The sequence below is a fragment of the Centruroides vittatus genome, unplaced genomic scaffold (genome assembly GCF_030686945.1).
Source record: "Centruroides vittatus isolate TY-2023 unplaced genomic scaffold, ASM3068694v2 contig_745, whole genome shotgun sequence".
Lineage (NCBI taxonomy): Eukaryota > Metazoa > Arthropoda > Arachnida > Scorpiones > Buthidae > Centruroides > Centruroides vittatus.
In genome coordinates this window covers 245,680-271,002 of record NW_027122481.1, presented here as the reverse complement: position 1 = coordinate 271,002, position 25,323 = coordinate 245,680, and the positions used below count along the sequence as shown (strand labels likewise).

Below are 25,323 nucleotides of genomic sequence, written 5' to 3'. Positions count from 1 at the left end.
GTCTGACGACCGACTGCTGTTGAATGGCAACACGACTTGGAGTCAAACCAGTCGAACCAGTCAGCCATAGTATGAAAGAACCCTAACAAAGACAGGCAAGTAAACTTAGTGTTTTTGTTCGCGTTGTAGCAGTAAGAAAGGGGTGCACACTCAAAATTAATAGAAGTCAATAGGTAGAGCGTCACCAACTCACATCATAGTTTGTAGCTACGAAACCCTCCTAATATATGATAAATAATGTTCCTAGAACCCACCTCGATTTTATCACTCGTCCCGCAAACACCGTTGTTACATCGTTAGTCCTTTTTCTTAGGCCTTCAGCTATTTTGTTCATACACCTCTTCCTGGGTCTACGCTAGGTCTTCTCCCCTTCATTAGGGGTATTGTTGCTATTAAATATCGAAGATTTAAGGTCGATGGAGTGGAGAGTTAATGGGAGTCATATGTTTCTCCATTAGAGTGGATTCACTCATGTGCGCGGAAACGAAAAGCGATGACGCAAACGCGCGACTGCACAACCACGCAAGCGGCAACCTACTAACATTTCGGCGCATGCGTATAGTATTCAAGATGGCGAACGACACCGACACTGCCGTTATCCACGTGTTTACAAATTTTGTTTTGTACGGCTTGCTTTATTTAACTATAAAATTTTGTCGAAGATTTTGGATGAGAGATATTTTCTGGGATCGAGGAAGAACTGGTGTACAAAATACTTATTCCTCGATCAAGGTCTGTGGATAAGGAATACCATTTCGACTAAGATTCGTTTGTTTTTTCCTTTCAATTAAATTATATGTGATTATTTGTGTAGAATTTCTTTTAAATTTATTATCCTCTTCTCTTCATTCTAATGTCAGTCATCTCAGTTGTTCTTTCTGACATTAAAACACCGCGTGATTGTATTTTCTCACGTGACTACCAGACGAACGGTTATTGGCTGATAGAAAGGCGTCATGGCAAATATAATGACAACTTTACTCGTTACTAGAATTTATAAGTTTTTGTAAAACTCATCCTTTAATGTTTTTCCATTCTATAATAGCAGATAGCGCCACCAAAATTTTAAATGTTGCCTGGAGAATCGTATTTTCCTTTCGAATGAAGATAGAGGGAGAGAGAGAGTTCACAGAATAACATAAATATAATATACCTGTAATGTTTCCACAACTAGTTTTTAAATTAGAGATATTTCTCTTCGTCTTTGAATTTTTTCTTTTTTTCCCCCTTCAAGTGTTTTGCAGGTTTAGGAATTTTAGCGGTTACTCTGTCTTTCACACAGGCAACAAGTTTTAAGTGGCAGACTCCAGGGAACTGTCCGGCATGAGGGTGACCTCATTTTTAAGCGCAGAACTCCTCCAATTAAAACTATCGAAACAAGATTTCTACTTTTCCGACACGTGTCGGAAGTTGGACTGTTTAGCGCAGCCGTCTCTAAAAGGGGGCGCAACGCCCTCTGAAAATCTAGGGAGGCGAAAAGAAACAAGTGGGGTGGGGTGACAGAGGGCACTGGAGGCAGAGTATTGGACGGTAGGCAAAAGTTGGCGTCACTGACAATCTTTTTCTTAACTGTTTTAAAACGGGTGTGAAGGAATAATGCGTTCAATAATTTCCAGATTTGGGAAACAACGGTAAGGACACAAAGTGTGAATTTCATGGAAAAGGTTTTCCTAAAACTATTTTCAAGTCAAAGAAGGAAAAATGGGTTATGGAATTTGCTGTATACTAACAGAAAAGGAAGTTTTTAATTTACAAAAATAGGGGGAATTATCGAACAAATATAACAAACTTTTGTTAAAAGTAAATTATGAACTTTGGATCCTCACGTAATATTAATTTTGCATTGAATGTTCTGCATTGATTATTCTATCACAATATTTGTAATTAATTGCAACTGTCGTTTCTTTCTACGTAACTATTAAAAATGATTTTAGTGTTGTTTCGCACAAAAGATAATCAAATTTATATTCATTTTCATATTTTTAGTAGTTTTATTTATTTACTTTATAAATTTACCTGCTTTTTCTTTTCTTTTATTTATTTTTTTAAATTTTATCTTTTAATTACAAGAGAGTTAACATTGAACTATCAGGCTACATAATCAGGAGCAAATCTATATAGGAACTAATAAGACTGAAGTTCTCAGCCCCGCAAAACCTAGATGTGCCCCTGTACCTAGTATAATGTAAACCGGAAAGTTTTCCCTCTTAGTGCTCACAGAGCGGAAAGAGTTAAAAAAAAAACCGGAAAGTTTTTATGTTCTAAGGATATGATTAAATATTTCATTTTTAGTCTTTTTTTATAAACATAGATGCGTTTTAAGAACAACACTATTAGCCATATAACAAGTGATTTTGTAGCGGCAAAGTGTCACGTGTGCTAGACACGTGTCACTTCTTTCCGTCAACCCTGAAAGTGCACCTGTTGCTTACTGCTCCAACCGGAACAATAGTAATGACTTTACTCGTCTTTCCTTATTGCTTGCTTTAAATTTCGAATGAACATTTATTAATTAATTAATTCTTTGATTGAATACAGATTGTTGACATACGAGAATATCGTAAATCGAAAAAATGAAGATAAAAGAAGAGTTAGAAACGGAATATACGGACTTTACAATTGAACGAAACGAAGAGAAATTTGAAGTTGATTTTAAAAATTTCAAAAGAGAATTTAATACAGATGAGAAGTATTATAAAACAATTAAATCGGAACCTTTAGAGGTGAGTGAAAAATACTTTATTGTAAGATCTCAGAGTTGTTTTAAGGACAAGAAACACAACTGTAATACAAAAATATAAAGTCGGAAATGGAAAAATATATATTTTTAAAACAGTATATTCCTATAAATAATGGCCTTACGAGCTTTAAACAGAGCTACGTTATTTTCGATTTCAAGTAAAAGTCATTTCGGCTCTTTACAATGAAATTTGACCTTTTGGCCACGGTGTTCGTTTTGAAAAGGATAACTTTTTTTTTTACTGACGGAATTTAGTGGTCCCACTTTCTTTAAAATGTTTTATATTGTGTATACGTTACAGCTGACTGGCAATTATCTGTTTCTATTGTATGAAGTCACGTTTTGCACAATTGTACTTTTTTGGTTGTTGTATCTTCATAACAAGTAATTCAATCCTGTCAGATTTGACCGTCAGACTTTTTTGCAAATCTCCACTTTGGTTTCAGGAAATCTCTATTGAGAATTCCTGAACTCAAGACAGTATAAAAGAACCAAACTTGTTTCGTGTGTGTGTTGACGTCCATTTAGCTTAATATTTCAAGACGTGGTGAAGATAAAGGAACGAAATTCCGCATGGTAGCTTGTATATAAAGGGCATTGATGGTATTAAAATTTAGTTGTAAAAGGTCAGGACGATAGATAAATAGAGAGTATTCACGTGCAGTTGCGTGCGGTAACATTTAATAATAGGGAAGCTATGCCGGCCCTGGATAGAATCATTGAAAGCGTTATACGATATTTTGGTGAGTAGCATCCACCAGTTCAACCGCGTCAGGTTGGTGCTGTGTAAACTGCATGCGCCTGTAATATGGTTGCTTTATGCCATTCAAATACTTTCTCCGAGGAAGCTGTCCCGTATTCGACAATACGGCGCTCTCATTAGGAATAGGAATATAAGAATTTATATTCGAATGTTATCATTGTTTTTTACATGTGGACACATAATGCGATTATAATGAAATATTAATTTTAATTAATTCAAAGTACGTTAAAATATGAAAATAATCGCACAATATGTATTAAAATTTTACAAAATACAAGGAAAGCAGCGCTTCCTCCGCTTCCATAGACGGTTCGCTACTAATCACGCATCATATCACGCGAAGGGTCAGACTTAATGAAGAATTTACTTGATACCATTTACAACGTATTATAAACTTATCTCTATCCTCAAAATTAAGTTTTTTGCTATTTTATAATAATTAAAAATATGTAAATTTTTTAAACAAAATCTCATAACAGCCAAGAAAGTAACGAACTCCTTGCTAGATTATTTATTATGTCGGAATCAATAACTATAATACTCTTGTTTAGACAAGTTACGCGTTATTCAGAGAAATTTTGTAGTTTAATTGAAAGTACTGATATTTACCTGCTGATATTGTTTCATTCCATGCTTTATTCCACATAATATTTTGAACGTATCTACTTTTGTATCTATAAATGTATATTTCATGTACGTGTAGTTTTCGTTTAGTGTATTATATTTGTAAAATTAATAATACTTAAGCTGTATTCAGTTAAAATATGTTCGGGACTTTGAAGTGCTGTCACGCCTAAGCAGTAGTAGAACTCGACTCGAGATCTCTCTCATTTTCGATCAAATCCTTTGGAGATTGACAATAATCGAGAGATAGATTATCATAAAATAAGAAACCTGAAGTTATCTCTCATCGAAAATATCCAGCAACGAGTTGTGTAACTTTTCCTGCAAAAAAACTTCAAAATTGTATGTGGCATTATCTGTTAGGAAATTTTATTCAAAAACTTGTTTATGTTATTAGTTGTTATAAAATGGCAAAAGCTTAATTTTCAGATTAAAGATAAATTGTATTTTTTAAAAAGTGTAATTGTAAAAGCAAATAAAATCTTTATATTTTTAAACATTTTTGGGGGTTCGGGGAGTCTTAAAAGGCGGAGGTTTCCAAAAGCTGAGGGTCGAACTTGACACGATTTTTATACTTTTGCTTGTTATATGCATTACAAGACCCGAAAGTAAGAGAAGTTCAAACTTATTCTAATTGCAAAAACGAAAAGATAATCAACGAGGCGATATTTATTGTGGCATGGTCACAATGCCGGGCTGCAATTTTTCATTATATATTCCTTTTACTTAATTTAGAATATATATGCTCTTCACCTGAAATCAGCAGTGGCTTGCCCGTATACATTATACTTTTACTGTTAGTTATACAGTTGTGAAATTCAAAGACTGTCAAACAGTCGTACAGACTAAGGAAAGTGGTAATTTATAGGTCTATTTTCAAGTATATTTTAATAAGTCTATTACTCAATAAGCGTATTCTTATGCTTCAGTTTAAGTAATTTTTTTATTTGTTTTTCTATGATGATCAATTTGTTTGATAATATAACGTAGTTTTTTTTTATTATTTCAGATAAATATTAAAGGAAAACCAATTTTCAGAAATAACACAAACCGTTCTAATATTCGGAGTCGTTCTGGTTATAAAATCGAAAGAGGTAAGTGGCTTAATACTTTTAATACTACGAAAGTATATTGCTACTGATAAGAATGTGAGATTTTACGCTCTATTAGAAATTTTAACGGCAATATATCAATCATTATTTCCCTCCTTTCCCCCGAATTCCTTTTCGTGGGAGGTCAAGAGAATGAACTTTTATTTTCTCTCTTTACTACGACGCAGTAAAGAGGTGACCTTCTCATCTTCCAAAGACGTTTCACGCGTCATGGAAAAGTTTCCCTCCTCGCACCTAGGTTTGAATTTGACAAATCCACTGTCGGGCGACATCCTCGTTAACCAATTAGCGCGAGACCGAATTGGTCACTCGTATGAAAGTGGAAAAAAAGGCCACATTGCTGAGGGATCCGAACCAAACATCCCCTCCTATTTCCTATCGCGCTCGATAGTTTCAATAGGAATTCCAATTGAATGATTCATCAATAAAGCAATTATCTCACGAATCATCAAGCAAATCTTTACCTTCTGACCCCTCCGTCCTCTGTTATAAGTGATGACACTCTTAATAAGGTAAAAACCTTTAACAAAACGTTCGAGTTGGGACAGTGTATACAAACAATTGTTAAGTCACAACTCGAACTTATAACCTCTTACATCACCTGATATATGAATCAGCTTCCGCAAAAGCGGATATAAAAGAGGGAGGGGTCCTCTCCTGGCCTCGGGTGTGATCGTCAGCAGGAGAGATCAAGGACCCAATCGACCTCCGCAACAGCTGATTCCGAGAGATATTTCGGACTCCTCAGCCATAAGTTCTCAGGTATTCACTTAAACCCTACTTGACCAGAATCTTACAACAGAAAAAAGTCCAATTTAGATGTTTTAGATTTCAACTAAGCTTGCAATTATTTATTATGACATCGTCACAATGCCGGGCAGCAATTTATAATCATATTTTTAATGTATTTAATTTAAAATATGTGCTCTCTATTTCAAATTAATAGTGGCCTTGACTCTGTACATTATACGTACTTTTCCTTTAACAATGGAGTTGTTCCGATCATTTATTAACTGTTTTCAAGAGAAAATATTTAAATTGAAATAGTATTACTTTCAATCTTCACCAAAAGTTCGTACACATTTAATCGGGGTATCGTGTCCCTTATCTTTTCATATTATCTGATCTCGGCTTTCATCTTTGTCCATTCTGGAGATTAAGAAAAAACTGACACACAGACAGGCGACAGAGAAAATTTTTAACAATTTTAGCCCAATTATATAAATAAATTCAATTTTTTAAATGAAAACCGAAAAAGTCTGTTGGTATTTATTTTATTGTTTTTATAGATATATTTTTATGATATTCTGAAAAGAGTGAATTCTCCAATAATGGGTGCTCAGACTTGGATGTATTGTTACTTCTCACAGGCCCTAAGTTTCTAAAGTAGTAATTTTATGTATCTATAAATAAAATTTACCTCTACTTTCAAAATTCAGAATTTCGCCATTTTATAATAATAAATAATATAAAACGATTTTTACGTAAAATCTCATAACACACGGTAATATTTATGCTGATAAAGTTCCGTAACTCTTTGCCGGATTTTGTTTCTTATCAAATCAAACTCAAAATAATCATGTCCAATGCCATAACATTACACATTTTTCTTGCTCACGAGAGCCTGTACCACAATGGAAATATTGGGGCCATGTTTATCTTCAGCAGGGCCGGACCTAATGACGAGTTTACTAATTTTCTCATTTACAGTTTTTTTTTATAAAACTCATCTTTATCTTCAAAATCCAGCTGTTTATTTTATTTTATAATAGTTAAAAATATCACACATCACACCAATTCGCTAGTTTTCGGAACGTAATCAGAAATAAATGATGTAGTGAAACATGTAATTTAATATTGTTGTGTTAATAAATGCAAATATGCTCAGTTTGATTTTATATTTCAAGTTTTTCTTAAAATCTTTTAACACAAAACTTTTAAATTCCACTACAGATATTAAGAAAGAAGTAAAAGAGAATTATTGTGTAAAACATGGTATAAAATCAGAATGTAAAGTTGATTTGAAAAAGTTGAAGATTGAAGTAAAGACTGAGGATTGTAAAGAAGTTGTTCATCTTCCAGATGATAATAAACAGGTAATGGTAAGTAATACAAATTTCAAAATATTTTACAGTGAAATTATTCTTAAATATATTAAACTTAGCTTTTTGAATGGTTGAAAACGTAGCTCAATATTACTAATATAATATTATGCTTTGAATATACGTGTATTCTGTATTAAGTACAAAATATATATTATATAAGAAAAAATCTAACAACGAGTTGCGTAAGTTTCCTGGTTGTTAAGAGATTTTATTTTAAAAAATTTATATTATTAATCATAATAAATAAATAATAATATCTGTGGAGCCATATTTTTTAATAACTCTTAATTATTTTAACTACTATTAAATGAAGGAATGTTTAATTTTGATGGTGGAAATGAATTTTACAAACAATTGTACACGCTAACCATAAATAAAAACTTCATTATGTTTGAACCGACTTGAAATATTACACGTGACCATCTTTTATCTTTTCACACCTTGACGCTTCATTACCAAAATTTAATAGCATTAATACCACTTATACACAATGTACGGTACAAAATTTCATTTTATAATCTTCAATTCATTCTGAAATATTAAATGAAATAGATGCCAAACAATACATGCCCACACATACATATCCACGGAATTTTTTGCCATGTTTTTTGGGTACAGAAGTTGAAAATCTGAAAATTTACAAAAAACCAGAGAATTGAATGTGAAAATTGACCAGTTTTCAGTACTTTATCTTATTATGTATACAAAACATCTCTGTAAGTAAAAAGCGAATTTCAACATTAAATTTATATATATATTATAGTGTTTCAAACTTTTTCAGTTAGTAGTTTGAGTATTTCTGCTTTTCGTGCATGATAAATTGGAGAATAAACAATGAGTTTTTATTTCAGATTCATTCGGTCAGGTCCACAATGGATGCGGCCACACGAAAAATGTGGACCGACATACAGTCGGACCTGAGATTAAGGAAACTTTTTGCAAATTTACTTTGTTACCCATTAAAACGACAATAGTAAAAAATACCAGAATTAATTATTTTTATAATAATATCAAGACTAATTAAATAAACACAGATTACAACAAATTAATAAACGCTGCAATTAATAATTATGATTAGTTGTAAAGTAGCAGTTGATTACAACAAAATAAGAAAGAGGTTGCAACCGAAGTTTTCATCGCTGTAACGTAAACGCCGAGCGCCGCCCATCTTGTATTTTTGGAAGTTCGACAATGGCGTTTGGAACGTCTAACAAAATGAGTAGAAGTTCGGTTTAAACGTTTGCTCTTTCTGTGTTTTGGGTTAAATTTATGACGTATTTTACTAAAATAATGATTACTTAAGCATTTGTTAATAACATTGTAAAGAAATAGACGATTTTAATTCAGAAATTATTTAATTTTTCTAATTTTTTGCAAGTGATGTGAAGTGGCTATTGTATTTTTATATACTTGCGTTCATAATAGTTTATTATGATACTGTAGAAGTAAATTTGCCTTTTACGGCATCTTCTACCAGGTTTGTAAGTTTTTAAAAATAATTTTCTAAGCTGATTTCGGATTTATATAAGCCACAACCTCTCTCAACAAAACTTTGTGATGAGAACAGGCAAAAGGCAATGGAATTGTCTTACTATTATATCGTACGGTAGGAGACTCGATGCTAATTAAAGTCAAAAATAATTATTTAATGTTATTAACACTCTCTGAATATTTTAAAATGATGTAATTTGTTTATTTATGTTCGTTGATAATCTTTGTCGTTCTTAAACGTTTCTGTCATTTTATATGAATATCCCATGAATCAGTGCGCGACGCCAACGTTGGCGCAACGTGTTTTGCTTCGAGTCCAAACGTCAAACGTGTACGTCTGCTTGCCGTACAAGTTTAAAGTTTAAACTTCGGCTGCAACCTCTCTAATGTAATAAAATGAGCAAAACAGTTTTACAACGAATTGTGAAATTCAATTGGTGTAAAACTCTTTCTTTGCAGAAGTGGGGCCATATTCTGGTCACCGTCTTTGGTCTCTCGTCTCTCACAAGCCAGTTGCTGATTGGCTAATCATTTGGATTAGCCAATCAGCGACAGGATTGTGAGAGACAGTGACCAGAATACGCCCCTGCTCTCCTGGCTTTCACCGTGCGAAGTTACTTTATAAATAAAATAGATGTAGCAGAATTTACTACTAGTTTATTATTATCTTTACTGTCTATTTTACTTTATATTTATCTTTACTCTTTGTCCTACTTTATTAGTAATATCTTTATCAATAAACAAGATGGAAAGTGAAGAGTCTCACTTGTTATTTTGTTAATATTTCGACTGTTACATATAAAAGAAAGAATGTATGACGATCGGTCAATAAATGACTCCCCAAGATATTTACATTTCTGAACTTAGAGAACTTTCAAACGTCGAAAAATGCAAAAAAAATAAAAAGGAAAAAATATTGGGTTTTATCTGTATGTATGGACGATAGTGTGTGGGGTGAAGCGGACGATTTTGTTCACCATGTTTGAAATATATAATTAATTCCTGTTTTTTTCTGGAAAGTTTTTGAAATTTTGCAGGAACGTTTGATTATTAGGAAGGTCGAAGCTATTAGATTTTGCTGCTTAAAAATCAAGAGAGTGGGAAGATAATGGGGGTCGTGCGTATCTCTAGTAGGGTCGGACTTAATGATGATGATTTTACTCGTTACTCGCATTTAACTTTTTTAATATAAAACTCATTCCTACTTTCAAAATTCAGTTCTTTGCCTTTCTATAATAGTTAAAAATATCATACATTCTGGAATTTTTGTTTAAAAACCGCTTTATTACAGACAGCGTCATCAAAATTTTAAAACGTTGCCGGGAAAGTTGAGCAACTCGTTACTAATTTATATACCATAAGTGATTCTTTGCATATTGTTTAGCCTGTCAACAACAAATTCTTCACTCCGGACGAAAATTTCAACAAGAATGAAATGAACAACAAAAGTAAGTAACATGTTACGTAATTCAAACTTTTTATATTAGTATTATATAGAGGGCATCTGAAGAAATGCATTTAAGTTTGAACTGTCATACATTTAACTTGGATTAGATATTTGAAAATTATAAGTAATTACCTATATAGTATTAATATAAGTTTTGAAGTTAATAAAAATTTGTTGAAATGATTAAAATTATTAAATCAAATCTTACGAGTTGTGATATAATGATTCATCTTATCTTGCTTTGTTCATTAATATCTTTATTATTTTAATAATAAAGAAAATGTATTGAAACGAAGTAAACGAGGGCTATATAACTTCTTTAATTACGTAGATAAGTAAATATATGCAACGTGTTAAAAAACACGTAGCTAATATTCTTGAAAAACATTGTACAAAACAAACTACATAAATAAACGAAATAAAAATAGATAAAGTAAAACAATTTAATTTTTACCAGTCGTTTAAAAGTCCGAAAAAGAAACTAAAGCTGAATCAATCAGTTTATGATTGTAAAATATAAAATGTTTTATTTTTGGTGCAAACAACAAATGGTGGTTTGCTTTTAAACGAAAAACATAGGCATAATTTATAAATTATACAACTACAGTAGTAACATTTTAATATTGCAGCTATATTATGTTTATTCAAATATTATAGGTAATTTATTAAGTTATTTTTTAATCTTTCAGTTGAGGAGGAAGAGCAGATTCAAGAATACAATATTCAGCATAATTCAAAAAAGCGAGAGCGTTATAAATATAATATCAAAACAAAGAAATACGTTCGTTCGAGTAAAAAATGCAATGAAATTCATGAAAAGATTAAAAAGAAATACTTCAAAGTTATGTTTGCATCTCATTCTAAACAAGAATTTACGTGTGATTTATGTAAACAGACTTTTAGAAATAAGAGAATATTACAAACACATCTGTTCTGTCATATTAGAAAAAAACCATTTCGCTGCACAACCTGCAATGAGAAGTTTTTGTGGCAATTTCTATTGACAAGACACATGAAAAAACACCAAACTGAGAATAAAAACGAAATCTCTCATAGCAATTTACGTTTGCAGCAATCTGGGGATCGAGTGAATTCATCCCCAAGAAATGGGAAAGTTTACGCCTGCAAGATATGTGGAAAAGAATTTAAGCGTAAAAATGGTTTGTCATATCATGAAGCAACTCATAGCGAAGAACGTCCTTTCAAATGCGATATTTGCAATAAGAGTTTCAAATGGAAAGACAGATTGAAAAACCACCATGAAACTCATAGTGACGAACTTATATATACTTGTCAGGTATGTAATAAACGTTTTAAAACAAAAGATTCTTTAAAAGCTCATAAAATAATTCATAATAATCAATTTAACCATACTTGTCAGGTATGTAACAAAAGTTTTAAACGCAAGTCTGGCTTAACACATCACATTACTCTACACAGCGATAAATACAAATATTCATGTGATATATGCAACAAATATTTTAAATTAAAATACTATTTAAAAAGGCATAAACTTATTCATAGTAAAAACGTGTATTGCGACATTTGTGGTAAGTCCGTTCCAAATAGTAAGGACCGTTTAGAAAGACACAAGAGAACACACGAAATTCATGCTTGCAAGATATGTGGAAAAGAATTTAAGAGTAAATGCGCTTTGTTAAGTCATGATCAAACGCATGGTGAAGAACGACCTTTCAAATGTGATATTTGCAATAAGAGTTTTAAACGGAACGACAGTTTAAAAATCCATCGCGAAACTCATACTGATGAACGTAACTATGTTTGTCAGGTATGTAACAAACGTTTTAAAACAAAGCTCTGTTTGGAACGTCATCAAGTAGTTCATAATAATCAATTTGACCATACTTGTCATATATGTAACAAAAGTTTTAAACGCAGTTCTAGTTTAAAACTACATATTAATATACACACCGATGAATACAAATATACTTGTGATATATGTAACAAGTACTTTAAGACGAAAAATAATTTGCGAACTCATAAACTTATTCATAGTGAAAAATTTAATATAAAGCGGAAAAATGTGTATTGCGACATTTGTGGTAAGCGTGTTCCATATGGTCGTTTAGAAAGTCACAAGAGAATACACAAAGCTCATGCCTGCAAAATATGTGGAAAAGAATTTAAGTGGAACTATATGTTGTTGAAACACGAACGAACACATAGTGAAGAACGTCCTTTCAAATGCGATATTTGTAATAAGGGTTTTAAATGGAAAATGCAACTAAACAGCCATCTCGAAACTCATACTGATGAACGTAACTATGTTTGTCAGGTATGTAACAAACGTTTTAAAACAAAACAGTATTTGGTACTTCATAAAATAGTTCATAATGATGAATTTAACCATACTTGTCATATATGTAACAAAAGTTATAAACGCAGTTCTGGTTTAAAACAGCATATTCGTACACACACTGATGAATACAAATACTCTTGTAATATATGTAACAAACATTTTAAAACAAAAAACTATTTAAGAAAGCATAAAGTAATTCATAGCGATATTAAGAAGTATGTTTGTTTCATATGTGACAAATACTTTAAGAGAAAAGACTCTTTGCGACAGCATAAACTAATTCATAGCGATAGAAAACAGTATGTTTGTGACATATGTAAAAAATGTTTTATGTATAAATCTACCTTAACCAGACATTGTATTACTAAACATAAAAGTATGTATGTATGCAATATTTGTAACAAGCCATTTAAGACTAAAAACACACTAGAAGAACATTCGAAAGTTCACATTTAAAAGTGTAATTAATATGTGTAATAAAGAATTTTAAAAGTAAACGCAACTTAATTAATCAGCAGAAAGTTCGTTTCAACATAGAACCGTTTTGTTGTCAGAAGTGTAATAGACACAGACCATGAAGACAATCTTCGTTACATTTATGAAGTGTGTAACAAAGATTTTTATATTAAATTTTTTTTTATTAAGCCATCAACTCGTTCATCAGAATCATTCGTATTTTAGATTGTAAAAGCGAATTTAAAACAGAAACTAAACTGGAATTGAATTTAAATTCTTTTCGTTTAGAAATACACCCCTCAATGCAATATATGTGAACAGTCTTTTACGTTTGGGGAGGTTTTAGAGAAGCATATAACTATTTTCAATAATCAGATCATTTTTATTGTGTCATTTTAAAAAGAAATTTACAATAACAGTCGAATTCCAAACTCATCAAAAGTGTTCATCCCACGGGAAATAAACATTAATGCAAAATATGCAAAAAGACATTTAGAAAACAGATTGTACTAAATACAGTATTAAAATAAATATATTTATGTACGCAATCGTTATTTCTTTATTTTTTGTATTCCTGTTACAAATATCTGTAATTAGGAATAATATAAATCTAAAAGACCGAATTTAACCGAAACATTCGTGACGTGAAGTAAAGAATTCGATGGCGATGCCTTGTAACCGAGTTTGGCACAGTTGTTTATTGTGATTAGTTTAACTTTGTCACGTGATTGTAAATTCGACGACACATGGCGTAGAGAGTTTTCAGTCTTTGTGTATCTTTAGTCTGTGCCTTCATTTATATATTTATAATATAGTAGATATTCTCCCGCCGAGCATGGCGGAATATTTTTAATGAGAAAATAAACAATGAACAAATGAGAGGCGCTTCAAGTCGAGCTTGACGTTGTGATGCTGTTCCTCAGACCTTGGCAAAGCCATTCTCACTCTATGTTGTTTAAATCCGAGTTTACTGCTTTCGGGGTCTCGGTTGTTGTTCTTTCAGATCAAGAATTTACCTGACCGTTTTACTCTTACGCTTACCCCCAGAAAAATAGTGAGTTTTATTTTTAATTTCACTTTTCATAAAACAAAGATGAATTTTAAGGATGTGATTAGATAGGCCTATTTCATTTTTAGTCAGCCTACTATAAATATTCATTAGTGCGTTTAATAACAATACTATTAACCATATAACACGTAATTTTATAGCTGCAAGTATCACATGTGCTGGTGACGTGTCACCACTGGAATCTCTTCTGTTAACCTTGAGAGTGCACCCCTTGTTTACTGCTATAACGGGAACAATAGTAATGAGTTTACTCGTCTTTCTTTGTTACTTGCTCTAAATTTCGAATCAACATTAATTAATTAATTAATTCTTCGATTGAATACAGATTGTTGACATACGAGAATATCGTAAATCTAGAAAATGAAGATAAAACAAGAGTTAGAAATGAAACATTCGGACTGTAGTGATATCGGACCTCCTTGTCCTCCCTCACTTGCGGTTTTATTGGAACGGGTGCAATCCACCTGCACGCGGTAATAAAGGGTTGTAAAAAGGAATAATAAATATAGACAAAGAGCCATAAAAGGAAGGGAGAAAAAGGAGGGAAGAGGGACAGTGAGAGGAGTTAGGGACACGGGAGAGAGAGGAAGGTCGAAGTGGTGGTCCCTGAGAGTGAAATAACCTTTCTTTGTGCAGAAGTGTTTGACTATTTTAGTTTTGTGTGACGAACCGACGGGGCGGAATCCGCTGATCTAGATCGGGTTCCTCACATTGGCGAAGCAGACAGTATAGTGAAGCCAGATCGACAGGATTCGATCCGTGAAAAGAGTGATTACGATCCAGAATAAGAGTTGATCGACAACTGAGCTGAGTGGATAATTGGGCACGACGCAAAGGTTTGAGGAATATACAAGGTTTACACCACAGGTAATGCTTTATAAGCTAAACACCAACGTTTCCCTCTTTAATTATATTTATAATAGAGACATGCATGCTAGACGTGTCCAAAATACATCGAATATATGAAGGGCAACTCATTTAAAAAACGCTATAAACAAAAAATCATAGGACTACTTACCGACTGTGCACCGCCATCGCTTAAGCTTGTTTTGGTCGTGGAGCTGCACATTGGAGGGCGGACGCGCACACAGCGTGTCACGTGACCTGGGTTCGACGTCAGTCGCTGACGTGACTACAGCTCTGACGCGTTTCCGGACAACTTTTTCTTGTGGCCGAAGAATTCGTTCTGTTCGCACTATACCTCGCAGGCGTCACGTGATCCTACGGTGCCCACATTAATAGCGGTGGCTCCGCCGGGCTGCTGTTTGTAGACGTTTGCGAACGACGGTGAAAAAAAGAGACTTCCGTAATATCGTGATCTATAATTTTAAAGTGCGCGTTTTTAGAGAGAAAATTTAAAAGATGGGTTCCGATAGCATCCAAAGTAGCTGCGAAAAAAACTCGAGACGACACTTATATATATTGACGCGCGTTTTCACAACTTGTAAATTTTCATTCATAAAACTACATAATGGACACACAAACCCGCGCGGACAGCCCGCGGACCAGTTTGACGAACTTTGCTTAGTTACGCTTCCGTAACACCTTAACATTCCAACCTTAACATTATTCGAAATTCGCAAGCTAAGGTTTGACAACGACGATTTATTTTTCGAGATTAACTTGTTAAAAAGAGAACAATCAAATTACTTTAAAATTCAGATTAAATGTTTATAACTATAAATTTATAAACACGTATGTGGTAAATAGCCTAACTAATCCTTTAAATTTAAAAATGTAAAGTTATATAACAATAATTTATATGTAAGATGTGGATCAATAGGCTACTACATAAAGACTTTTCTGTTTGGTAATGTTTTGCTTAAAAACAACAGACGCAACACGCGTCAGAGCGAAGTTCTCGCACCCAGTTCTTTTTCCATTCCAATATCTCGCGGACCAATACTTCTGTGAATTAAAATAAAAGTAACGATAAGGCGGATCACAGTTTGAGTACGTCCAGTTAGACCGCCAGCGACTTTCTTTTAATTTCTTTCACGAATCGCACAAATTTTATTTCTTATCGGACTTTTCAATTAAACAGGCAAATATCTGCAGCTTTTAACACCAAAAGGTATACAAAAATGATTCCATATTGAAAGAAATCGGAAGTAACGTAGTCGACAGAAAATTGCCAACCCGGATGTATTTAAAGAACGAATAACGTAACCTTTCTAGATATTTGGCTGAATTCTTAATGCCTAATGTAACGAAAACGTTTGCCTGGTAAAAGTTGTGCTCGATATCTAAAAGGTTTGGTTATTCATTTTTTAGTAATGCCGGCTTAAAAACAGATCTTTAAACTTGGAAATTTTTCCTACTGCTTCGAGTCGAATAAAGTCGGATAAATGAAAGACTTCTGAACGCGTTAAGCGACAATCAAACCTAAAAAAACACTAAAATCTTATAATTTACTTGTGGCTGTAGCACCCTTAAATCTTTTCTAGAAAATTTCTCTTTTAAAAGAGATTTTGTAGAAAAAGTAGTGTATATTTTTAATATTTCAGTTAACGGTTAAACGTTTAAGAAAGGAATACAAACACAGCATTAAGTAACGCAAAACATGTATTATGTTACATAATTCATTTCTACATAAATATTTGCATATACAAGCACCATAATGCGAGTCCATTTCGAAAACTGCGCAGATAAATTTTTCTTGTACTGTGTAGACTCGGGAAATAACAAAAATGACACATTTTCACGAATTGCTCGTAAGCAAAACATAGAGAATACATTGACGGAAAAATAGTTTTTTTTAATGATGTTAGTAAACTTGTAGGCCTTATACTAAATGAATAAGGAACAATGTCGTCTGCTTGGATTAATTAAAGTATTTTCTTCAACTATCACTATTCTAGCTGTACAATACATATGACACACACGACAGTAATTCTCTCTTTAGGTAGGAGTAGCTGACCATTTACAGTCCAGCAGGGGATCCATTTCAGAATGAGTGTAAATGGAGTATAAAGTAATTAAATTTAAGTTCTATTTTTTTTAAGGTGACCAGATTTTAACATTTGTGAAGCGGGACAAAATTGACGGGGGAGTAGGAAGTTGTCTTCTTGAAAAAAATTGTTCTAGATCAACAAAATTTTATTATCAAAGAACGCAAAAATTGTATTGTTATATTTTTTTAAATTTCAACGTATGTAAAATTTACAAATATAATAAATTTATATACTATTATAAATCTTTAAAAACTCTTCTTTTTTCGCATATTTCTCAGTCCAGTGAATTTTTTCGTAGATTGCTGTCGTTGTTTAAAATGTCATTAAATTTTTCGCAAGAGTTTAAATTATATTTCAGACATAATATGGCTTTCAAAGTCTCAACACTTAATTGTGATTAATCAGATATCCACGAAAGCGCCCTTATTAAACTTGTAAATAAAACAGTGTTAATCTAAAATTTTACATAGTTGTATCGAAGAATATTTACAGTATTATATTATGAAATGAAATTTTACTAGTAACGTCTAAAACTGTTTTAAAATGTATTTATTTGATGTTTCGATAAATTTTCTTAACTATTTTCTATCTGAAGAAGATTTCTCCTCCTGCAGTAAATGTAATATTTTCTAAATGAATGAAATAAAATAAAACCAAGTTCGTACTTTAATATGATGATACGCGCTTCTTATCCTTAATCATTTAGTATAATCAGGGATGGGCAACCTTTTTCTACGTAACGGTCGTATTTAAAAAAACTTTTGAACTAACGCGGGCCCCAAACAAGAGAAGAGAAAAAAGAAATGCCAGTAAATCACAATTATTTATTAATATGTAATTATAAATTAGCATAGCCGCTTTTTAATATTTATATAAACGATATTATAGAAACCATTCCCGAAAATAATAATATATGTATGCAAAATATATTGTTATAACCTATGCGGGTTGGAATCTTCAATTAATTAAAAATAACATAAATTTATTGTTGGCTAAATTAATTAAATATATGGTGAATAATAACTTTAGAATAAATGAGAATAAAACAAAATATATTTATTTATCAAATAAGAACAAAAAAGTCAACTTAGATGATATACAAGTAAGAATTAATAATAAACGTATTCAAAGAGTTAATACCGTAAAATATTTCGATATTGAAATTGATGATAAATTACGATGGAACAATCGTATAAATAATCTAACATTGTCTTTATCTAGATTTATTGGAATATTAAAAAGAATGAGTTTCATAAATTTTGAGACTGTTTTGCGTTTATATCACGCTTGTGTGAAATCGGGGGATGCCGAATAAGTCGGAACCCCTCTCGATTGTCACCAATGTGTGAGATCCCGGGGAGGTGAGAGTTTGTCGTACCTCCTTTTCCGGCGACTCACGTGTCCAGGATGGCTGTTACGTCGACGGCGCGTTACGCGTTACGCGAGTGGAGGAGGAGGAAGGATGGGGCCGACGATAAGGCGAAGCCGACAGTCAAGAAAGACACCATTTTATAACAAAAACACGATTTATTAAACTCGAAACGAACAAAACTACACGTCTACCCTCATAAACAAAAAAGGGGGTCCAGAGAGAGAGAGTTTACAAATATATGCTCATACCTCTTAACGAGTCCGTAATAGACAGAGTCCGGTGAAAGTCCCGGTAGGTTGATATTCACTCAGAAGTGACGATAAAGTTTGGCTGATGGAGAATCCGGTAATGGGCCGATGGCACGTAGAGCTTGTTTTTTCCGTAGGCAGGGCAGTGGCACTTAACGAACTTAGAAACTTTTTGAGAGTCCGGCGGATGGCGTAGTGCACGTCGTAAAAGCGCGACGAAGGAGCCCCTTAGGGGGGAAGGAAGCGTCTTTTATAAGTTTTGGATGGGAAAACTTGTCACGTGATCGAAAACGAATCACTATTAGGGCCATAGGTGTTCCCGGGATATTAAATAAACGACTAGTTCGGACGCTAACTATAAACCATCGTGCAAGATGATCTACCTGCTCCGAAGGAATAACGGTTTGTTGATAGTTAGGGGACAATCGTTGCCATTCGAGGGTCAATAATTTCCCGGGTTTGGAATGTTGTTGATTAAGTTGTTTATAACTGGAGTGAACAAATTCAGAAATTTCTAGGTTTTTAACTTCCAGATTTCACATTCGTATGGAACCCAAACTTCGATATGGTATTTCCGTATGGGGTACAGCTTCTGGCTGGCAGGAAAGAATCTTATGTATATTCATATTTCAAACATTTTTTTCAAGTTTAAATAAATATTTGGCTTATATTATACTTAAGAAGCTTAGTTATTAGTTATTATTCTTAATCTTAAGCTTAGCTAATAAAGATATAAGATTCTAGCTAATATTATTCTTAATCTTAACTCATCACTTATATAATAAGTGATAAGTAAAATAAACACTTTAGGACCTCTAACTATAACTGTCAATGAAAAATTAATTTGATTCTACCAAGAGTTAAGCACTGTTTTGGCGAGATGCACCGATCTACCGACTGATGTATAACTGGAATTCTTTAAAAGGATATAAAGATCTGAGAACTTATGGGCAAGTTAAACGAGTTGTTAAAAAATTGAACGATGTCTAGTTTTGTGTACTATTTACTTTTGTTGTTCTTTTTTTGTTTTGTTGATTGTTTATTTTCTGTATGTATTTTTGTCGACACTTGGAAAAGGCCGATGGCCATAGTGTCGTTTAGTTAAATAAACAAATAAATAAACATATACTGTACTTAATTTAGCATCTAGAAATGATGTAAACGTAATATATCAGAAATATTTGGTTAAATATTAGTCACTGCTAGTTTTAAATTATTTTCGATGTGTCTGTTAGCCGGTTTCTTGCTTTAATTCTTACTAAATTCATTACGAAAAACTATTCACATACAAAAGTTGTAGAAAATAACGTTGGAATTTTTGCCGCATACTTCCTTAAGCTGGGAAATTGATGTATTTATTCAAATATTTTACACATTTTTACGCGTCTAATTAGTCGAGTTCAAATTCCCAGAACTTGTAAAACTGTCAGTGGACCTTCAAAGGATTCCACTCATACGTTATAAAGGGTCTGTAATGAAGATTGACAGGTAGCTATGGGGTGTAAGGAAACACATTATTTTTCCAAATAATTTCAAAAGAAAATATTTTAATTAACCAAGCGGACGATATTATTATTACGAGTTACACCCGCAATATTCTGATACCAATTTCATCAAAGAATTAACTGACAACAAATACTGTATACGTAACGTTCGAAGATAAATTACAATATAACGTTCACATTAAACACTTCCCATATGGTCAAATTTTATAAAAATAATTTTATTTACAAGCTTAGGAATGCGTTTAGACAAGACCTCGAATGGGATTTTAGTTAACCTCTGAATAACAGAAAAACGTAACTCTCGTGCGCATGTTTGTTCTTGTAAATCATTAACATTTTAACTATTGTGACAGCAAATACCTGTAAATTAATAATTATCATCTGTATTTTATCAATCGTCACAATTTCTGTGCTTCTCGTAACCATGTAAGTTAAAAAATTTTACAAATTTTGTAACTGCAACTAAACAGTTACGCGACAAAGAGTTGATAAGGGACTCGAAGTTCGAAAAATGCATACTCTAGGGGAAAAAATGTGATTTTCTAAAGCTTGTCCTGTTTCTAATTGATGGTATAATAAGTCTAGCGGAAATGATCTATATTGCGCATTTTAAATAACTAAACTTTATAAAATAACGTGTTTTTAAAAAGACGTTCTTTTAAAAATAATTCTGTGTTGACGAGTCATTTCTCTTCGTCATTGTCATCCTTTGAAAGAAAAAGTATCATATACGTATTTTGATTTTGAACTAATAGGAAAGGTATCTTGAATTGGCTTTCTTGGTTTGACGGCACGATTATAACAAACAGTATCGTGTAACTTCATACGTTCGAGTCGTGTATTGTCTGCCACTTAATACATGTTTGAAATAGTTTTTAATTACTTTGCTTATTTACGATATTTAAATAAAAATGTGAGTTTTACTCCTTCCACCTTTTCCTAGCCAAAATTGTAATTTTTTCGATCACCGATATGAAATTTCGTTACGCATTGTTCCCGTGAGTGAAGCTTTATCTTACCAAACTAAGATATTAATTACAACATTCATTGGGCTAGTCCATGGTTAGATTTTTTATTCCTATTACTTTTATTTTTTTAGGTGAAATACAAAGGTGTACTGTTTAGTAACGAAATAGTTTTATTGTCGGCATATTCTTATCCACGTTCTAAACTAGACTTATTATATCAGTCGAATAGGAATTACACGATATTCGGGAAGTCGTGGTTTTTTATTTTATTTATACATCTTTCATTTTAACATTATCAATCGTAAATTGATTTCTTTATAATAACTATAACTTATTTTATAACATTTTACTGTTTTTTTAGGTTTGATTGTCGCTTAACGCGTTCAGAAGTCTTTCATTTATCCGACTTTATTCGACTCGAAGCAGTAGGAAAAATTTCCAAGTTTAAAGATCTGTTTTTAAGCCGGCATTACTAAAAAATGAATAACCAAACCTTTTAGATATCGAGCACAACTTTTACCAGGCAAACGTTTTCGTTACATTAGGCATTAAGAATTCAGCCAAATATCTAGAAAGGTTACGTTATTCGTTCTTTAAATACATCCGGGTTGGCAATTTTCTGTCGACTACGTTACTTCCGATTTCTTTCAATATGGAATCATTTTTGTATACCTTTTGGTGTTAAAAGCTGCAGATATTTGCCTGTTTAATTGAAAAGTCCGATAAGAAATAAAATTTGTGCGATTCGTGAAAGAAATTAAAAGAAAGTCGCTGGCGGTCTAACTGGACGTACTCAAACTGTGATCCGCCTTATCGTTACTTTTATTTTAATTCACAGAAGTATTGGTCCGCGAGATATTGGAATGGAAAAAGAACTGGGTGCGAGAACTTCGCTCTGACGCGTGTTGCGTCTGTTGTTTTTAAGCAAAACATTACCAAACAGAAAAGTCTTTATGTAGTAGCCTATTGATCCACATCTTACATATAAATTATTGTTATATAACTTTACATTTTTAAATTTAAAGGATTAGTTAGGCTATTTACCACATACGTGTTTATAAATTTATAGTTATAAACATTTAATCTGAATTTTAAAGTAATTTGATTGTTCTCTTTTTAACAAGTTAATCTCGAAAAATAAATCGTCGTTGTCAAACCTTAGCTTGCGAATTTCGAATAATGTTAAGGTTGGAATGTTAAGGTGTTACGGAAGCGTAACTAAGCAAAGTTCGTCAAACTGGTCCGCGGGCTGTCCGCGCGGGTTTGTGTGTCCATTATGTAGTTTTATGAATGAAAATTTACAAGTTGTGAAAACGCGCGTCAATATATATAAGTGTCGTCTCGAGTTTTTTTCGCAGCTACTTTGGATGCTATCGGAACCCATCTTTTAAATTTTCTCTCTAAAAACGCGCACTTTAAAATTATAGATCACGATATTACGGAAGTCTCTTTTTTTCACCGTCGTTCGCAAACGTCTACAAACAGCAGCCCGGCGGAGCCACCGCTATTAATGTGGGCACCGCAGGATCACGTGACGCCTGCGAGGTATAGTGCAAACAGAACGAATTCTTCGGCCACAAGAAAAAGTTGTCCGGAAACGCGTCAGAGCTGTAGTCACGTCAGCGACTGACGTCGAACCCAGGTCACGTGACACGCTGTGTGCGCGTCCGCCCTCTAATGTGCAGCTCCACGACCAAAACAAGCTTAAGCGATGGCGGTGCACAGTCGGTAAGTAGTCCTATGACTTTTTGTTTATAGCGTTTTTTAAATGAGTTGCCCTTCATATATTCGATGTATTTTGGACACGTCTAGCATGCATGTCTCTATTATAAATATAATTAAAGAGGGAAACGTTGGTGTTTAGCTTATAAAGCATTACCAAAGTGACGATTTCGCTAGTGATCCAGATTTTGTGTTTGAAATTTTGACCTCTACTGTTGCTGAAAGGAAAGAGAAACGGATAGAAGCTAAGAGAGAAAGGGAACGCAAGCATGAGTTGGAGCTGGCGAGGATTAATGCTAATATTCAAAGCAGGACGAGTAAAGATAATCCTAGCCTTGCGGACAGCCACCCGGGTGATGAGGCCATCATAAGTATTGAGAAGTTGATTAACAGCGTGAAAACGTTAACGCTGCCAGTCCCAAGTAGGTCCGAAATTGGAACCTATTTTTCGCATCTAGAGAGAGCATTCCAATCAAAGAATGTGCCAAAGGAGATGAAAGCGGAAATAGTGATCAATATTCTGGGGGAAAAGGCCGGAAACAATTTATATAACCGGAGACGAGTTAAAGGATTATTTGAGCGTTCACGAGAATATGAACCGTCAGCCCAACGCTACCTAGAAAATTTCCAAAGTGCTAGACGTAGGCCCAACGAGACTCACATGCAATTTATGTCGAGGCTAGTTTCCGCTTGGGAATACTATTGTGAATTGAGAGAAGGACCTGGAAGCTTTAAAACAACTGATTGTGTCCGATAGATTATTCCAGACGTTGGATGCCGACACACGGCTCACATAAGCGTTCGTCAAGGTGAGAGGCGCTGGTTTATTTCCTGACGATAGTTGGGCATGTCTTTCCGTCTCTCATTCTCTCAGTGGTGGGGAAACATACATCGGATTAGCATCCTGACCTCTTGAAAGGCGCTTTTACCGAGACATACGATGATTCGCAGGGATCACGGCGCCTTTCAGGAGGAAGTTAATAGCAGAGAGAGAGAACTAATAGTAAAAGATCGGGAGAGGGAAGAACCCTAGAAGAGATAGCGGAGTTTTTGAAAATATCGACACGTGTAGTTTTAAAAATCAGGTAACAATACAAGAACACATGATCTCTGTCGCCGAAAAAAACACGGGTAGACTGCAACTTACGATCCCAGCAGAAGACGCAAGCCCACAATCGAGCAGCCAGGCGAACCCGTTAAAAACAGCCAGAGAGCACAGATGTGAATTAAACCTTAACGTATCTGTCGATGCCGTGAAACGAAGGTATGTAACATTTGTATTATAATACTCAAACTTCCAACAAACTATATTTCTATCGATAAAATGAACCTCCAGAAATAAAACTTTATTAACCAATGAGCATTCTCTCAGAACCGTCTATTCAGCATTTTCTTGCGAAGAACCAATGTCTTCCAAAGTCACGTGATCGGAGTCAGACCTAAACAAACGTTGAGAAATAGCTATTTTCTTCATATTATTGCTGTAATTTTACTAGTTTTCATGTTATTTGACTTTATTTAGACCAGAAGATTACACATCAGAAGCTTCCAGTCGAAAAATTTACTTATTACTTCCGGATGTTGCCTATTCTCTGGAAAAAATTAATTAATCGCTAATTATATTTGAATATTGTAATATTCGTTTAAAAAATATTTATAGTGTGTTTAATATTTACTTCTCGAAACAAAAATACGTTTAAAACTCGTTAATGGACTTAACATGACCTAGTTACCAAACCCCACCGCTCCCCCGCTGAGTCAGGAAGTAATTATAAACTTTCAACCCCGGGACGCAAGACACGTGCGTTTGTTTTCTTTGAAAGTAAACACATGCCTTTGCGTTATATAATCTCGGCAAATGAAAAAACGTATTTTAAGAATGCTTGTTTTGGATATAATCGTATATACTGGTAAAACTACAGAAATTGCTGATACATATAAAGCTTTTGGACATTCTGGAAGTGTAGTACTTACGCTCCTGGAGGATTATTACGGCAGAAACCATAAATTATATATCGATAATTATTACACTTCTCCTGCACTAATAGAACGATTAAAAATAGAAGGAATTCAATCATGCGGAACTGTCCAGCATAACAGGAAGAATTTGCCAAACGATAGAAAAAAATTAGTCCGAGGAGAAGTGTCCGTTTTCCATACGGATAGTATGTTATATGAACGATGGGTGGATAGGACAGAGATGAGAATGCTAACAAACTTTCTCCCACATGAAATGGAAACTGAGGCATCAACTTCAACGTCTATAAGTACCACAAAACCACTTACAATACTAAAATACAATGGAAATATGGGAGCAGTTGATAACCTTGACACGGTGCTGAGTTATAACCAAACACCCAGGAAAACCGTCAAATGGTATAAAATGCACATATAATTCGTACATCTTATATACAGATAAACATCCAA

At 33.4% G+C, this 25,323-nt stretch overlaps 1 protein-coding gene across 1 annotated transcript; it reads left to right on the top strand.

The window, feature by feature from the left end:
- Nucleotides 1–2,573: 2,573 nt before the first annotated feature.
- LOC136981136 (zinc finger protein 271-like) lies at nt 2,574–12,882 on the top strand. Its single transcript, XM_067277414.1, has 6 exons — nt 2,574–2,723; nt 5,137–5,221; nt 7,208–7,341; nt 10,220–10,283; nt 10,972–12,817; nt 12,873–12,882. Exons 1-6 carry the CDS (start codon nt 2,574–2,576, stop codon nt 12,880–12,882), a joined length of 2,289 nt encoding a protein of 762 aa, XP_067133515.1.
- Nucleotides 12,883–25,323: the final 12,441 nt, after the last annotated feature.

What these genes read in the sequence shown, in the direction of transcription:
- LOC136981136 (XM_067277414.1), top strand. Translation starts at nt 2,574, where the DNA reads ATGAAGATAAAAGAAGAGTTAGAAACGGAATATACGGACTTTACAATT. An exon ending in TTAAATCGGAACCTTTAGAG is followed by an intron (nt 2,724 to 5,136) that starts GTGAGTGAAAAA and finishes TTATTATTTCAG; the next exon opens with ATAAATATTAAAGGAAAACC. An exon ending in GAATGAAATGAACAACAAAA is followed by an intron (nt 10,284 to 10,971) that starts GTAAGTAACATG and finishes TTAATCTTTCAG; the next exon opens with TTGAGGAGGAAGAGCAGATT.